Source organism: Pseudopodoces humilis, chromosome 17 (assembly GCF_049639895.1).
Source record: "Pseudopodoces humilis isolate 2021_Gansu_Grassland_sample_001 chromosome 17, ASM4963989v1, whole genome shotgun sequence".
Lineage (NCBI taxonomy): Eukaryota > Metazoa > Chordata > Aves > Passeriformes > Paridae > Pseudopodoces > Pseudopodoces humilis.
Window position 1 is genome coordinate 17,353,955 of NC_142216.1, and position 17,510 is coordinate 17,371,464.

The window sequence follows — 17,510 nt, forward strand, 5'->3', positions numbered from 1 at the left end:
GGCAGGAGCACAGCTTTGTGCTTGGGTGGTTTGAAGCCCGAGCGAGGCTGCCCTTGCCCTGCCCACGGCTCGTTAGCAGCCCTGGCACAAGGGGCCACGCTCATTAGTGCTGGTGGCAGAAGGGGCCACGCTCCACCGTGGCTCAGCACGACCCCAATTCCACGAGCTGCCTCCCCAGCATCCCTCAGACCCCCACGCCAGAGAGAGACCACTGAGTCCAGGATGGGGGATCGTCTCTGCCAGCATGGAGCGTGCAGAAGCAGAGCGTGCCTCGGAGATCAGAGGCTGTATTTATCATTTATTATTTATAAGCAGTGCATCTATCTGAATTTCTGGCAGCTGCTCTCGCAGGGCTCTGCAGTGCCTGCACACCACATGACACTCTGCTCCGCAGACCTCTGAGCCCGCACCAGAGCGCTGGTGCTGATTTGCACCAATTTAGGACTTCAGGACTTGCCTGGAGATGAGAGATGCGCAGGGACCTTCAGGACAAACATCTTCCTGAAAGCTGTCACACTGCCTGACCTCAGCCACCCGAAACAGCTTTCCCCTTCCTCCTCACCTCCCCACCACCCCAAACCCCAGCCGAAAACACCTCTCGTCCTGCCTGTGCCTATTCCCATCTCCCACTCCTTGCTGTAATTTCCCATGCACAGCACATGCAATAAGTGATGTTTTCTCCCCCCACTCAGATCTATCCTTTCCATCAGTCCCTATTTGCAGGGTGACACCTTGCCTTACACTATCCCAGGAGTCTGCCAGCATTCAGCGTGTTTTTATCCCCTCTGTTTTCACAAGCTTGGAGAATCTAAGGGGAAAGAAAGCAAATGCTGCACTAACAAGGTCCCAGAGAACCCTGATGTCCCACTGCAGCTGGGCCCATGAATTGCCAAAGCTTTAACTGGCTTATTCCCAGCCTCCCTGGAAACAGCTTCTTGTATTTTCCAAGTTCCTGCTGTTCACCCGTGCCTCTCACAGGGAATAACAACCTCCTTCCCCTGTCAGATGCTGGCTTCCCTATAAAGAAACTCAATTAAGAGGTTAAGAAACCATGCAAAATTCCTGCTCAGTGTTATAGAAATCCAGCAGTGATGGATCCAGCGCACGACTCCCAGAGCAGGACCCGCGCCACGCCGCCTGCCCAGTACCACCATCCCTCCCCATGGCTGTACCTCAGCCTGTCCCAGCCTCAGCTCAGCCTGGAGGTTTCCCACAGGGATTGCCAAGCCAAGGAACCCGCTGCCACTCCCTGCAGAGCACCTGGCACAGAGGTGCCCCAAGAGTGGGCACAGGAGGGACTCCTCCAGCTGCCCTATTGATCCTCAGGAACATTGAGCTGTGAGCTTTGTGAAAAATGCATTTTCTCACCTCTCCACAGAGCGCCAGGCGGTGGTGACAGCTGTGACTCCTGTGACAGCCCTGGGGAGAGGGAGCAGCAGGGAGCAGGATGGCACACGGGCAGCAAACGTGGGGCTGCATGCTCTGGATATGTGGCCAGGAATAACATGGCATAGCAGCTTGTGGATTGATCCCATGGGATGCCTGGTCAGATGTCCAGCCCTGGCTCGGCTCCTACACGCTTCCAGTTTTGTGGCAAGCTCCCAGCTGAAAAGGCAGAGGCCACTGGGATCCACTCATGGGTCAAACCCACTCAGGAGCTGCCAGACTGGCAACAAAACCTGGAATAAAGCCCTAACAAGCCAATGTCAAACCCTCCCCTGAAGGGGAATAGGGAGCTCTCTGGGGATGAACACAACCTGCTGCCACTCAGGTTCCCTCAGGACCAGTCCTGGCTTTGTCCCCAGACCCTGCATCAATCCAGACACGTCAATCCCCACACTGGGGCTCAGCTGCTCCACTCCCTACACAGACACCAGTTACAACCAAGGCTGCTTCCACTGAGGTCAGCAGCAGTATCTTTCTGTGCTTGGGTGAAAGGCTTAGTGCAAGTTTGGTTTTTTTTCCCTCACTGCACTGCTCCTTTCTCAGTGGTTGCAGAGGATGCCTTTGTTGAACAATTAAATAAGCCCTGGGACAGGAATGAGCATGAAGGGAGAGCTGAGAGACTGCCAGCCCCATCATCCAGAATTGATTCTCGTGGTGGTTGCCATTCCTGTATCCAGGCATTTCCCTCCAAGACTGAAAAGCAACTCTTGTTTCCCAACCATCAAAGCTTCCCCAGGACAAAGCCAAAGCAGAACAGCCAGCCACTGCAGGCAGCATCCCTTCAGCAGGGCTTTTCCTTAGGAAATTTAAATTAAAACAAGCCCCAAGGGCTGCAAATGCAGAAACAAATGCACAGAAACAGAAAGCTGAAAGAGAACATAATTCCTTCCCTCTCCTGTTCTTCATCTTCCACCCCTACTTTGGGGAATGGTTTGTTGCCTTTTAGAGCTATTTTAGACATTACTTGCAGCAATGTATGGAGAAAACAGTTGAAATGTGATGGTGCAGCATTCTTTTTAATTAAACAATCCCTCAGGCACAACGGAATGGCTCCAGTCAAGGCCAGGACACTGCAGGTCTGCCTCCTCAGGGGGAGATGCTGGCCCCACTCCTCCAGCAGAGCAGAAGGTCTCCCAGGCCCCTCTGGAAGTCTGTTATCAGATGGCCCAGATCTTCCATAGGGTTTGTGTCCTTCTGCTGCCATCCTGGCTTTTTGCCTTGTGTCAGCCTCTGCTAAGCAGAGCTTTGATCCCCCAAGTGACTCCTGGTTCAGGGACCTTCTTTCCTTCTGCTGCCCAAACACGCAGGACATGGAGCTGGAGCTCCCCAGCACCTCAGCTTCAGAGGGAAAGGCTTTGATGTGGCACTGAGATTCCTCTGGTCTCCTCAAACAGCAGGAGAGCCACAGCTTGTGATCCGTGCAAAAGAGCATTTTCCTTGGGGAATGGAAGTCACGCCAGCGTTCATCTCCACCTTGTCATGGCAGAACAAGCTGCATCGGCGCTTCAAAGAGCTCCTCAGCCTTAAATCCTTATAAAAAGTTGACTAAGTGGAGAACCTGGCTCTGAAGGTCTCCTGAATCCCAGCAGAGGTTTTGGAACAGCTTTCCTGTGAATGCCTGTGCTGCTGGAACCACGGCAGCCACCATGCCGGGCTCCTCTCACAAGGAACGCTCTGCTGCCCCAGGGAGACCTGAACTGACGGGTCATGGACAGAGAATTAAAGAGGCAGCAAAGCTCCCAGTCCCCAGATCCCTGCTGGGCTGCATGACCAGGCTCCCTGCTCCTCAGAGCTGTGGGGTTCGCTCAGGAGCAGGACCTTAACTCCGTCCCACTGCCCCTCAGCCACAGCACTCCAAAACCTGCACGGAGGAAGGAGGAGAACAGAGAGGTGACCAGAACTGAGTGGGTTTCCTCCACAATCTTCTCGTCCAAGGGACAATTACTCTGTTGGTAACCTCAGTACCTTCCAGTCAATTCACTGGTTCTCATCTGGAGCTCAGACCAGCAGCACGACATCCAGATACTGAAGAGGAAGATCCTTTTGGTGAGACACCCTATAAAGAGCCATTTCATGGACTGGCATATCTCAGCAGCTGAGCAGCACTGGCCCACAGAGGGTTCTTCCTTTGACAGTCCTGCCTGTCACTGCACCTGCTGGCTCTGCAAACACCCAAGCCAAAGGACACAGGGACTTTCACTCTCCATGTCTTGGTGTTTGCCGCAAGGCAAAGCCAAGAGCTCGAAACCTGCTGTCAGAGTGAGCAGCAGGCTGTTCCTACACACGCTCAGCTCTGATCAAAGATGCACCTGCAGCACCTTCCTCTCTGCTCTGAGACACCAGAACATCCTGAGCAGCTGCCTGTGCACGGCACATCCAGCACAGCTCTGCACGTCTGTACGTGCCTGAGCTTCTGCCACAATGACCACAGACCTCAGCTGTCCCCTCCTGCACACAGATTTTATCCCCAGCTATTCTGCAGAGCTCCTCCATCAGCTGCCATCTAAATGAAGCTGCTCTGTGAATCCAGGCTGCTTCAGTGACAGCCTCCACAGTGACTTCCAGTGACCACACACGTCACATGTCAAGACAAGTTTTGGCACGGACCCCAGTGAGGGAGTGAGAAATCTCCATGCACCCAGAGGCAGGCAGGGGCAGTTCCTCACATGTCAAAGGGAACAGCAGTGGGAACAGGCCGCATATGTTTTCCGAGGCAAGGACCCTGTCATTTATGGAACAAATGGTACATTTATTGTGCTATTCAGGAAGAAATAATAATTACAGTGGCCTCCAGTCTCCAGCCCTTTTAAGTCTGTACTTAAAGAAAGAGCAAAAAAAAGACCAAAGCAAACAAGGCTTCCACAAAACCCTCTGAGCTGGCTTTTAGCTGCTGGACAAAAGCGTGGCAGCGGGAACTGCTCATATTGTCCCATCTCGTTCCTGTTTTGTAACAGCCCTGGCACTGCAGGCAAAGCACGGCTGGAGCAAAGCCCTGCTTGGGTGCTGGAGCTGCCCTGACCTCAGCTCCTGCCTCACCACTGTGCTCCAGGTGTGCTCCAGGTGTGCTCCAGGTGTGCTCCAGGTGTGCTCCAGGTGTTCCTGGCTGCCCTGGCACGTGCTGCTTGCTGGGCTTGTTCATCCCAGGGCACGGAGCAGAGAGCCGGCCTGGGCACCTGTGATGCCATGATGCATTTTTTTTTCCTTTTCTTTTATATAACTTTTATGTATTTTATATTCTTTTATGTATTGTATGTTAAGTGCCCTTAACATGCACACCTGTAATTCCTTAAGTCTGATAACTTGCCATCAACCTGGCATTCTGCTAGGCCAGAGAACCAAACATCCTAAAGGCCTTGCAGCCGGAGCCCTGAAAGCCCGACGCTATCTTAAGAAACCAAGGTCCCCTCTAAAATACATCCTGTAAACTAAAATTAAGCCCAAACTAGAGAGGAATACTTTGAAGTAGAAAGAGATCATACTATTCATTCAAGCCTCTCATTGGGGCATCTTTGTTAAATATGCTAATTTGCAAAGTCTATGAAATTGTATACGCGATCTACCGTGTGTGTGCATTTCAGCAAATTCCACCTTGGTGAAGTGCTGCACCATAAAGATCCTCAGTGAATATCCAGATAAAACCCCTTTATCCCCTAACTGTGTCTAGCTCTCAGTTTTAAGACCAAGGAAAAGGCATCACCTGGCAGGCTGTGTGTGCCCAAGGGCATTGAACAGCAGCACCCGGGGCTCCATCCAGGGCTCCAGGATGAGCTCCCAGGAGCACGTTCCCAGCACACATAACTCTCTGTCTAATCAGGCACCCTGCCCTGTTTCGGCAGAGATTTACAGAGAGGGTTTTTTTTCTTGGAAGCAATAATAGATGGACAGCAGGAAAGGGAAGAAATTAATGAACAAGTAATCATTCCCAAAGTTGCAAATAGGAGCTATTCTTCACTCTGAGACAACTCTGGAAAACAAGATTAAAATGCTTAGGGGACATATTCTGAAAACTGCAGGTAATAGAACAGATAAAATGTATTTACACTATCTCACAGGGGACAGGTACTTTTTATTCTGCTGAGGAATGTAATATTCTGCTCCTCATTGCAGAGCTAAAAGGGTGTCCTAAAAAAAGGAATTTAACAAAGCCTTTTTAATGGCAACTGGGTCTGGCTCCAGAAGACAGGCTCTCCTCTGCCCCGCAGCCCACACGCCAGGGGAACCACAGCCAGCACCTGCAGACACACCCAGCACACAAACATGGTTAATAATCCATGCCAGCACCATTATCAACCAGCAGGAGGGAGGCTGGGATGGCAGGGGGGTCAAAGCAACACTCCCTGCGCTGATGTTTCCTGAGAGGAGGAGGCAGGCCTGCCTTCCTCCACTTCCCAGCGCCCGCAGAGCCGCGGCTGCCAGCGAACAGACTGCGCCTCAAGTAGCCGCCAGCAGAAACAATTTGTCATGTGTCAGATCAAATAAACTCTTATGAGGCCACTGTGCTCCCTGAAGCAGACGGCTGCCAAACTCCGAAGGAGAAATCCAAGGAAGCGAGCCGGCCGGTGTCAGCCCCGAGTGCTCGTGGAGACCAGCACACTTCTTCTTGTTGGGAGACATCGGCGCCCCTGCAGCACCCCCACGCCAGGCAGCCAGCAGCAGCTCCCACTAGGAGCAAGGATTTGGTGTTTAAATTGTCTCTCTGCACAGTCCAGAAACTCCACAATCCTCATCCAGTGGCACAGCACCTCGCTCATCCCAGGGAGGCCTGAGGAGGGCTGGTATCTGGCAAGTGTCTGGAACGGGCTGCAATGGATTATCACTTGTCCGAGCAAGTGATTCTTCCCTCCCAGCCAGCACATGCTCTCCTGCCACAAGAATTCCCTCAAAACTGAATTACAGATTACTAACTTTTTTCCTTTTAAATAGTCCTGGAGACTTTTTTTTGTTCATTTCCAAAGCACCATTGCAGTTTCCCATGCATTGGGTTGTGCCCTTGCATTGAGGCCCCTTGCAGGTCCCGTTTGCTGCACAGTCCTGCAAGAACCACTAAAGCACAGGGTCTTGGCAGAACGAACCCTTAAAACTGCTGCAGGCACTTCTGCAAGAATAAATCACACCAGCAGTACTGGGAGGATCTCAAATCACCCACCTGCTCCTGCAAAGAGCAGAGTCAAGCACTCCCTGGACTGCACAGAGGGCACATCTCTCAGCGCAGGGCTCAGCTGGCTCCAGATGTTCCAGTGGGCTCCACCTGGGAGCAGCCACCTGAGCCCTGCCATAGTCAGGAAAGCCATTCCTTCTGTAGATGATGGATAATGGTCCCATAAGTGAGTCTGCAAGAGGCCTGAGGCTCCTGGCTGGACGGAGATTCGTTTATGGCAAAGTGAGAGCAGCCACGGGGAGAAAGGCAGGAGGTGCAAACGAAGGTCAGGAGAAGCTGGAAGTGTTGCTCCAAGTCACCAGAAAGCAACCTCCTGCCCCAAAGCCCAGCAACAGAACCTCGACACTGCCTATCAACAGAAATAAGTGAGCAAATGGGAAATCTGGCAGCCTGAAGCGAGGAACAAGGGAAGAACAAGGAATCAGGCACGGGGCATTCCCCCAGAATTAGCTGGGCCAGTACAAACCTCAGCTCTGTAGGGTTTTTCCAGCTTATTTAAAGAGCATCTGGTGCCTGATGACGAGTTTTATGTAGACCCCTTTTATCTGTACCAGGACTCCTCTCCAGCCACAGGGACTGGCACGGAGCACAGGACCCCATCCGTTGTTCCAGCAGCTTCTCACCCAGCTCAGAACACAGCTCTCAGCCAGCCCAGGCACCAGGAGAGCTGTAAAGGATTGGTGGTGCTGATTCCAGCAAGGAGCAAACACAGGCTGTGCCTGGAACGCGGGAAGTGTTACACCGAGATCCCGGGGAGGAGGAGGAGGTTACAGCCCCCAGTCTGTCATTTACAGCGATGCTTTTCAGGCACTCACAGCTGCTCAGACATCAGGAGTCAGGTTCCCACAGATTCCCAGCCTTTGCATGCTCCAGTTTGCAGCCAACAGCTCTCTGGACTGTGATCCAGCCCAGCTCAGGGGTGGAAAGCAGTGCCAGCCCCAGGCACAGCCCTTGCCCCCAGCCTTTGAAGGCAGGTTAAGCAGGCAAAGCTTTAGGCATCAACCCAGGACATGGCATCAGCCCAGGACATGGCTTGAACTCACATCTCTGAATGGAGACTCTTCCTCTGAAAAATTCATGCTTTTTTCAGCTCTCTGCCTTTGAGAGATTTCAGAGAGAATCAAAGGGCTGGAGTGCAGTAGGAGTCACACTGGCATCGGGTTCCTCAGCAAACTCTGGTTCTGTTCCTGAACAATGGTAAATTCTCCTGGAGAAAACCAAATCTGCCTCAGCCACCCCATCTCACCCTGCTCCTCACATCTGAACAAAGGAACCCACTTACAGCACCACTGACAAATTTCTTTACCCAAGAGCACGTGTCCAAGTGCCATGCTGGGAGTACTAGGATGGTTCCCAGAAGCCTCCTGCTGACGTGGAACACTCTTCCCGAGCTTCCCCACATACACTCTGTACTTGATTACCCCACGCTTGCTGGAAGGAACAAAATGCACTCCACAGCCACTTGCTGATTCCTGATTTGAGTGCAACCATGGCAGCAACACCATCTTCCCCTCTCTTTCCAAGGCTGACACATGCCATGTCCAGTTCCCAGAGACAGGAACACCCAGCCCTTCTGTTCTGTCACCCTCAGGAGGGCCCATCTGGAGGAGCCATCACACTAGGTACCAGCAAGTATTCAAAATTATGTCCAGAACTTGCAGAAGCACTTAGATCACCCACAGCTCCTGCTGGAAATTTTCCACAGTGTAACAGTTTATTCTGTGGGCAGGAAGAGAGCAAGAAAATTAATTAGACAGAGTAAGAAGAAAAAACTCCTCCAAAAGTGAGTTAACTATGCTAAAGCAGCAGTTGTGAGCAGGCCAAGTCCATTTTAAGGGCTATACATTTTCACTTCCACAGTCTTGAAAAGGAAAATGAAGAGACTTTGTTCTGTATGCATATTGTCCACCATTTGTTATTGTCTGTCTATTGATGCTTACTTGAAAAACAAAATTTAATTAAACCCCACAGTACTGCATCGCCTCCCTTTGAAATATGCCTGCATTAGTGGTTCATTACAGTAAATGAAATACAGCTTCATATCGGATTTTTCAAATAACGTCCTAAAACTGTTACAAATTAAATAATACTCCTGCAGAGAGAAATTAAGAGACAGTGTTTTTAGCAAGGGCAAAGGGAGGTTTACAGATGAAGTCTGGAATGAGATGTGGAGGCAATGAGGCAGAGAGGTGCCACAGGGCTCTTCCAGACCTTGTTGGGAGGGTTCTGCCTACCAGAAATTAGACAAGGAAGGAGTGTGCCAGGACCAGGCACATGGAAGGGGCAGTGTCCCAGCTCCCCAAGAATGTCAGCATGACCAGACAGGGTTTTGGGGTGTGCTAGCACAACCAGAGAGGTGTTTCTGCATGGGGGAGAGCTCCTCCAGCCACACACCCTCCACGTGCTTTGCAAACCCGGCCGAAGCAGCCTCATAACCACTCGAGGCACTGAAAGCCTGGACACTCAGTGGCCAGGGAAAGGGAGGCAGGAAGGTGCTGATCTGGCAGGATGAAAAATACATACCCAGGGAGGAGAAAAGCAACAGGAGCTTTGTTATCTCGGGGTAAGTAAAAGCACAAGTGGGTCAGTGAGTCAGCGTTGGGCAATGCCTGATGTGGAACAGCAAAGCAAGTGAATATTGCATGAGCCTCACAGCTCTGGCTTCAAGAGATCTTCTCCTTAATAGCACCTGGGCTGATGCCAAGTGTTCTTTGACAATTTATTTACTCCAAGAAATCATTTTCCCTAAATAACAGGAGCCCATTACCGCATCTTTCTTCATGTGAGCCTGGAAAAGGCTGCGCCCTGCAGCAACTGCGGCCTCATCTCCATGGTGATGCACCAACACACACACATTGACTCCAGCAAGAAGGCAAACGTCCCCAAAGGAGAGGCTGAACCTCCCTAAAGGGAAAGGCTGAACCTCCCCAAAGGAGAGGCTGAACCTCCCCAAAGGGAAAGAAAGGCTGAACCTCCCCAAAGGGAAAGAAAGGCTGAAGCTCCCCAAAGGAGAGGCTGAACCTCCCCAAAGGGAAAGGCTGAACCTCCCCAAAGGAGAGGCTGAACCTCCCCAAAGGGAAAGGCTGAAGCTCCCCAAAGGGAAAGGCTGAAGCTCCCCAAAGGGAAAGGCTGAAGCTCCCCAAAGGGAAAGGCTGAAGGTGGCAGAGCTCTCCCCAGCACGAGCCCTGGGACAAGGCATGCTGCAGGTGCTGGCAGGCAGGGCTTTCCCAACAGGCAGAGCATGTCAGCCTCTGAGCAGGCTGGAAATAAAAAACCTTGCAAGTGCACCTCTGGATCCATTTTATAGGAAAACAGTAGATTTCCAGCTGCTGCCCATGCCAGAGAGACAAGTTCCTGTAGTTCTCATCAGCCTGTGAATCAATTATTTATAGGAAGAAGGTTCAGCATATAATCACTGAAAGCTGTCAACTTCCAGCCCACGCAGAGCTTCCTCTGTGGAAAGGCTGCTGCTCTGTGAACCAGGGACTCCTCACCCCTGCATGTCACAGGATTAAAATGAGCAGCAGTGGCACAAGGGGATCCATTACACTATCAGAAACAACGAGCACCCCAAGGCACTAACAGCACACAGCAACAGCAGGCAAAATCCACAGGAGTACAGCAAATGCAACCCAGGATCCTTCCTAAAGGAGAAGGACGGTGGTGAAAGGGCGTTGGGAGTGGTGTAACTGAGCTGGCACATGGAGCAATTGGGGAAGGAGACTCTGACAAGGTTCTCAGGGGCCAGACTGTCAAAGGCAAGCACAGCAGGCAGGCTGAGCCCAGTGCTCTCCTGCCCCCACACCAAAGCCTCTGTAGGGATCAACAACTCTCAGCCACTCACCTGCACCCCCAAACAACACTCTCCCACCAGGAGATTTTGCCTTTGTGCTTCCCAGGCTGTGGGAAAGCCTCTCCTGACACTTAAGAGCAGCACAAGCAGCTCACATAGAGGATGGAGATAGCTGAGCCTTCTCGAGGAGGGAGCAATTCACCAGTGCCACCATCATCAGGCAGTGGGAGCATGCCAAGAGCAGGGCAGACAGAGGTTAAAAATGAGCAGGCTTCACACTCCCAGGTATTGCAGCAAATGTGCTCATCCTCAGCTCACCAGTGCGCTTCTGAACACAGCCAGAATGAGGTCTGGATGTTTAAAACACACCAGAGTGCTGCTCCCAGTTTGCTGGAGGAAATAAAGGGAGGGGGATGTCCGATAGGGAGGAGGGGACACGGCACAGGAACCTCTGGAAGTGCCCTGCTTCTGCAGTTCAAGGTTAAACACCTCCTTTGCACTCATTTCTGAATCTGCCTCTCTCTAAAGCTGCACCAGGTAATTAGAATCATTATAACTATTATTAGACCATAATATTATTATAGCATTTTTGCTACACTTGACATCTGTTGGCTGATAGATTTAACTGGTACATAAGAAATAACTGTGCAGAGATTTCTTGCAAATGAGCAGCAACACGGAAGACATTAAAGCATTCTGCATTCAAAAAGTTAATTTTATGGAAGTACGCTTGAAATAAAAATTCTAAAATTAAGTTAAACCTTTAAAACCTCTCGTTAAAGGAATTATTTGGGCTTAAAGCAGGCAACCATTTGAAAAATCCTGACTTCTATTTAGATGTTTATAGCCATATACATGGCTTGGTATCTCCTTCAGCTCAACATATGCATCTTCTTCCCATCAACTCCAGAGATTTCTAAATCATCCTTCCATCTTCCTTTCCCTCTCTCTGCAGCAGGCACTTGAATTATTTGGGCAGAGTCTGACTGCACAGGGAACCAGTATAATCAGGGCTCTTACAACCTGCTGTCTGCAAATCCTATAGAATTATCAGCAAACACACATCTAGAATAAAATACAGCTTTCCTGCAGCCCATGAAGCCCAAAGGGCTTTGCAAACTAGAGTTGGGATGCAATTTATCCACCACTGAGATTCAGCTGTAATCCAGAGTGGAACACAGCCTTTCCATCCATATTTAACTACAGCACACAGCCCCCTGGAGAAAAGCAAGGAAGAATCCAACACAAGTCATAGGAATGTTTTAGGGAGACTGAATTTTCTCCCCTGGAACTGAAATTAGGCCAGGGCACTCACCGAGTTGGACCCAATGATGCTTGTGGGTGCCTTCCAACTCAGAATATTCCCTGACTCTATGGCTCTACCATCAGCCACGGACCAATACAGGAGGACAAAGAGGACACAGTGTCTCCGTCCTGTTGATGGAGCCCCTGAAGCACAGCTGGAGTGAACAGCTGGGTACCACAAGTTACCAGCCTGGAGAGGAGAAAGACATGAACACCACAGAGGAATCCTGTGTTGTTCTTAAATTTGGTGGGGTCCGATTTTCACCCCACAGTTACACCCACATGAAAAGCAAAATGGAATAGGGGGTGGAAGAGCACTTCACAAAAGGACCAATTCTTAAACTTCAGGCAGCTGAACCCAGCAGCTCAGTACTCACAGACCTTGGGGAGGGTAGAGCTGGTCCTGCTTGGGCAGTGACATTTGTTCCAGTGAAATCTATTTCATCTCAAGTTTAATTTCACCTCTTCCTTAAGCAGTTGGCACTGAGGTGACAGCAAAGCCCTGGTGCAATGAGGTATCCTGCAACCACTCCCACCATGACACACTATCTAGGAATAAAAATGAGTGTCATTAATTTCTACAGAGCAAGTACTTTTATCTTTTCTAGAGAAGAGCAACCACACAAGGAACTTGGAATTGCTTGAGGAGAAAAATATATTTTTGCTACCTTAGTCACATCCAGACAAGCCCAACTCTCACTGAGGAGAGACCTATGGAGAAACAAAGGGGAGCAAGAGATGCTGGACACAGCTTCCCCCATGCACAGCCCACTGCTGAGGCAGCTCTGAGGGGGAAGCAGGGCTGAGCATTGCCTCGGTGCTGTGCCAGTCCCAGCAAGCATCAGCTAGAAGCCCCAGGTAAACGAAGTTCATGAAAGCTCTTAAAAGTCACCTAAGCCTTCAGAAGGAGAGCACAATCCCTCACTACAGAGACCTGCCCATCACACCTCTGACCAGCACAAAGCAGGCTTTTCACTCCATCCATCTGATGCTTTCGAAAGCCAGAGGAGCTGGGTCTGGGCAAGCTCACCTTAATGAGGCCCAGTGCTCATTACAAACTAAGAAAAAAAAGACCAACCAAAGCCACTCAACCCCACACACTTGATGGGGAGCTATCAGCAATTCCCTGTCACCATAGGAGAAATCCCTGTGTATAGGCTCTGGGAGCTCAGCCCAGGTCTGCTTCTGTTCATCCTTTCCGTTAATGGTTTGAACAACGAAAGAGAGAGTGCTTTTATAAAACCTGAAAGGATGCCCAGGAGTTAAGAGCTGGAAGCACTCTGGAGGTCATGATCGGAATTGATAAACTGAAGAAAAGTTCCCAAAACACCCACAAATCAATAGAAAGAAAAGCAAGGAAAACAATGCAAAGAAGTGTGCTTGGAAACAGCACAAACAGAGACCAAGCACACAAACAGAGTCATGGGGAAAGTTCCCCAGACAGAGGGAAGCTGGGGAAAACTGGGGACCAGACTAAATGTGCCAGCACTGTGACACCACAGCTCCAAAGAGCTGAACATCACTCTGTGATCCAGGAACATAAAATACCCAATTCTGGGCTCCGTGCTGGATATCACCTCTGAGTCCCACACAAACCACAGAGTCTGGGCAGCCAGCAGAGCAGTCAGCAGTACAAACCATGCTGCCCCATACCAGCTGTGGAGGGGTTTCTCCATCCCTGCTCCCTCCGGGGCCGGTACAGCTCTCAGATTTTAACAGGGTTTACTTACAAAGACAAGCAGCCATGGGGCTCCCCATTCTGTGAAGGCAAGAGACAAACTGGCTGCTCAGTTTGCTGCAAGGGCGAGTTAGATGAGCTGTCAGGCTCCCTGAGACTGGGATTTCACGAAGGCCCAGAGGGACCTGGGGCCTGCCCAGCCTGGAGACGATTTTCTCTCACCTGGCTCAGGACAGGGCTGCGGACAAGGAGGACACAGCTGCACCAAACCCAACCAGCAGCTTGGGAGAAATCCAAGGGAGCAAAAGCTACAAACCTCATGCAAAAGCAGGGCTTAGCTCTCAGGAACATTTCAGATTTCCCAAAGACTCAGAGGGATTTGGGGTTTTGCTGAGCTGCCTCATGAACTGCAGCCAGAATGGATTTGACAAAGCCTCGGTGAGCAGGCGCCGTCTCCCTTCGCAGGGCTGCTTCCCAGAGATCCCCAGCATTGTGTCACTTCCCACTTCAGGTGCTAAGAATATCTGAGTGTTCATAAAAAATAGCAACCAGCTATTGAGAACTTATCAACAAAGCGCTCGACAAATCTTAATTAAAGCTGATTCACCTCCCTCACGAGTCGAGCGTTATTTCTCAGAGGAGAACACCGAGTATAAGAGCTGAGGTGGGTTCTAAAAGCCACGGAGGGAGTCAGTAGCACAGAGGATTAGCACATAGAAAGACTGACTATTATCCCTAAATTTATCCCAATAATCCACTGCCTCACAAATTCTCAAGGTACAGCTGCTGTGCTTTCAACCCCACCTGCCCAACCCAAGCAGAAGCAGACAGAGACAGGTTTGGGGGTGCTGAGGTTTTCCAGGTGTTCTATTGCTCAGGCTAAAGGAATTCTCCACTGAAAAGATGAAAAAGGTTGTGGCAGTAGCACCGGCCCTGCTTGTGTGCTGTTTCAGGATACACAGGGACAACACTGTGGTTCAAAGGCTGCTCTAACAGTTCACCAGGAATTGCTTCCAGCTGATTTCTTCCAAAGAATTGTATTTGTATCCCTTCAAATTTAGTGAATATGTGGTCACACAGCAGCCTCCAGGAACTCGTAAGACTGCTCTTTCACCTCTGGTAGCTGCACTCCTACACTGAAGTTTCTGGGACAGTATTTTGGATACTTCAACCACAGAAATGCCCTAGAGGCTGCTGAAAAAAAAGTGGACCAGACTGGGTCATTTTAAGGCAAGGTTGAGGGAAAGAGAGAAAATCAGAAGTCCATCCCTTAGGAATGCTACTCCCAGAGAACAAATGAATTCAAACGATCACAGGGAAGCAGGCACGCTGCGGCAGCACGATCAGTAAATGACAGGGTGTGTCACCGTGCTCTGGAGACATATCTGCTCTTAAGAGGCTCCTGCCGGGCTGTGCACGGAGCAGCCTGTTCCACAGACAGCTCCACCAGAGAAATGCCTCTGCAGCTTATCCTCCTTTGGCAGGCAAACTGAGCAGCACCGGTGCAGGCAGCTCTGCCTCTGTGCCGCACTCGGTTTGGGTTAGTTCTAGCAGAAAAACACTGCAGAATAAATAACCTGGCCCTAAGAAGATGTGTCAGCAGAACTTGGTGTGAACCCAGACCCTCCTGAAGGCAGGCGGCGTCAGAGCTCTGTCAAAGATCACTCCTAATGGAAGTGTTAGTCAAGCACTGAACTTAAGCACTTTAAGGCAACATTACAAACAGTGTTTATATACAAAATCCCATTTGCTCAGCGTTCCTTTCCTGGCTTTGTGCATCGTTTACCAGTTCTCCAGCCAGAGAGCCATATGCAGGCTTGTACCAAAGCAATTAAAAGGGTTTTGAAATTCAGACCTCATGTTACAGAGCGCCCACCCTTAAGAAACATCCATTTTAATATCCCGGACCTACTCCAGCGGTTCCAGCACGTTTTTATTGCACAGCAGCAATATTGCACAGCAGCCTGGGCACACAGTAGGCCGGAGGTGACCCAGCCCAGCCTCGTGCTCCAGGCAGAATCCAAACTGTGCCCGCTGGGGGAAACTTAAGTGTAAATATTTATGTTTAAAAGCCCTTAGTGTAAGGGATCCCCGTCCTGCCCCCACTGTGTGCCTAAGTGCCTGTCACAGGGCCCGCGTTTGCGGTCCCTGCTGCAAGACCCCAGCCGGAGCCGGACACGTCCCTAAAGGCCCGGCCACGGCCGCTCTGAGGGGAACCGGGCCGGCGGGCAGCCCCCGGGCCGGCAAGGCCTCACCGCCAGCTCCGCTCGCGTGAGTGCAGCGCAGGGGAAGCAGCGGCCGGGGCCCACGAGGCCGGGACCAGGGCGGCGGCCCGGATCCGGGTCCCCGACCCGGCGTTACGGCCCGGCCCTCGCGGGGCGCCAGCAGCACCTCCCACCGCAGCCCCCCCCAGCCGACTCACCGCTCCGCACCGCGCACGCTCCGCCCGGCCCCGAGGGCCCGCCCCCGCCCCATTTCAGCCAATCATCGCCGTCCTCCTGCCCTTTGCCCCGCCCTTTCTCCGCCCTATAAGTCAGCACCGCCTCCCTATTGGCCACGCCCCCTGGCCGTGTCCCCTGGCCCGGCCTGCCTTGGCCCCGCCCTCTGATCGTGGCTCCGCCCTCTGGGCTTGGCCTCGCCCTCTGCGTCCCCCCCCCCGGTGCCCCGTGAGGCGGCGGCGGCGGCGGCGCTGCTCCGGCTCCGGTTGGCGGGTCTGAGCCTGAGCCCTGTCCCGGGCCGGGTTTTCCGGCCTGAGCCTGAGCTCTGTCCCGGTCGGGCCCCGGAAGCCGGGGCTGCGCTGGGCGGGCTGGAGCCTCCGTGGCTCTGGGAACGGCAGCAGCCCCGTCCTGAAGCATCTGTCCCTCAGGAAGGGCCTGCCGGGCCTGCCTGGCTGGGGGCGCCTCTCTGCATCGTGTTACGTTGGACTTCGGGAGGAATTTGTCCATGGAAAGGGCGGTCAGGCCTTGGCAGGGGCTGCCCAGGGAGGTGTTGGAGTGCCCAGCCCTGGAGATGTCCAAGGAAGTGCTGGAGGTGGCACTGAGTGCTCTGGGCTGGTGACAGGGTGGGGATATCTGGAATGGGTGCTGGGGATCAGGAGGGAATATTCACAATGATCAGGAGATGTTGGCCTTACACATCACATCATCCCTGCCACAGGCTACTTCACCACCCCGTTTATTTTTCACAGGTTTTGAGGAAGGTAGTGAGCTTTCAGGTAAATACAAGGGTGTAAATTCTCAGGCTTAGCACCCCTGGCTGATGGTGAAATGAGGTGAGAAAGTCAGAGAAGGCACAGGGAGCTCACTGGTCCCCTCACCTCATTCACTCAAAGAACTCTGCTGATTAAAATCATGCCAAAGCATTTCCCACCCCTCTCCTGACTGCGACTGAGTGATGGCATTGAAGAAATGATGGAAAAGCAACAGCCACAAGCTGTGCAACCCTCCCTGGCAAAGGCTGGGCTGTGGCTGAGGAACAGGCTATGGGATGCACTGCACAGCAGCCAAAATCAACCTGGCAGCTCCAAAATTAAACCTGCAATGTTTAATTATCCAGTGAAAGATGCTCAGCAACATCAGGGGGATCTGTCCCTGGGCCACTGTCCCCATGGCTCTGCTCACCAGTGCTGTGTTTCACTGCTGGCACCCACAGAGATCCTGGAGGCAGGAGATTGACTGTAAGCAAATCTCAGCTCTCCTTGCCAGTAATTGAATATTTTCAGTTTTTCCAGGTTGGTTGTAAACATCTCAGAAACATAATCTGGAATCAAATCCCTCAAAGCCTGTCAGGAGTGCACCAGAGCTTTATTGATGTTTATGATTTTTGTTGGAGTTTATGGTTTCTCAGGTAGCTGCGTGATTGCTGCCTGGGTATAACTCCTAGCCTTTGGATGGGTGAAAGCACTGCTTTTCCAGCCTCTTCCTTCTCTTTTGGGTCCCACACACCAAGCCCAAGGCTGGCATCCAGGTGGGACTGGTCTCTGCTTGCAGCCCAGGAGCCAAATGTCAGCTGGGGCACTTAGGAGAGGATTTTCTCCCTGCTTGTCTCAGAGTGCTGGCACACCAGGAAGCCTCAGTCCATCCAGAGAGATCTGCTGCATCCCTGGGCAATCCCAGGGATCCCACATCTGA

The 17,510-nt window shown here is 51.7% G+C and overlaps 1 protein-coding gene across 1 annotated transcript in view; it reads right to left on the bottom strand.

The window, feature by feature from the left end:
• The window catches only part of SIL1 (SIL1 nucleotide exchange factor), a 103,726-nt gene extending 87,852 nt beyond the window's left edge, over positions 1–15,874 (bottom strand). Inside the window, exon 1 of the mRNA XM_088063778.1 lies at positions 15,803–15,874. Within this exon, the coding sequence (XP_087919904.1) occupies positions 15,803–15,855 (53 nt within the window). The 5' untranslated portion in view covers positions 15,856–15,874. The remainder of the gene's footprint in view (positions 1–15,802) is intronic.
• Positions 15,875–17,510: the final 1,636 nt, after the last annotated feature.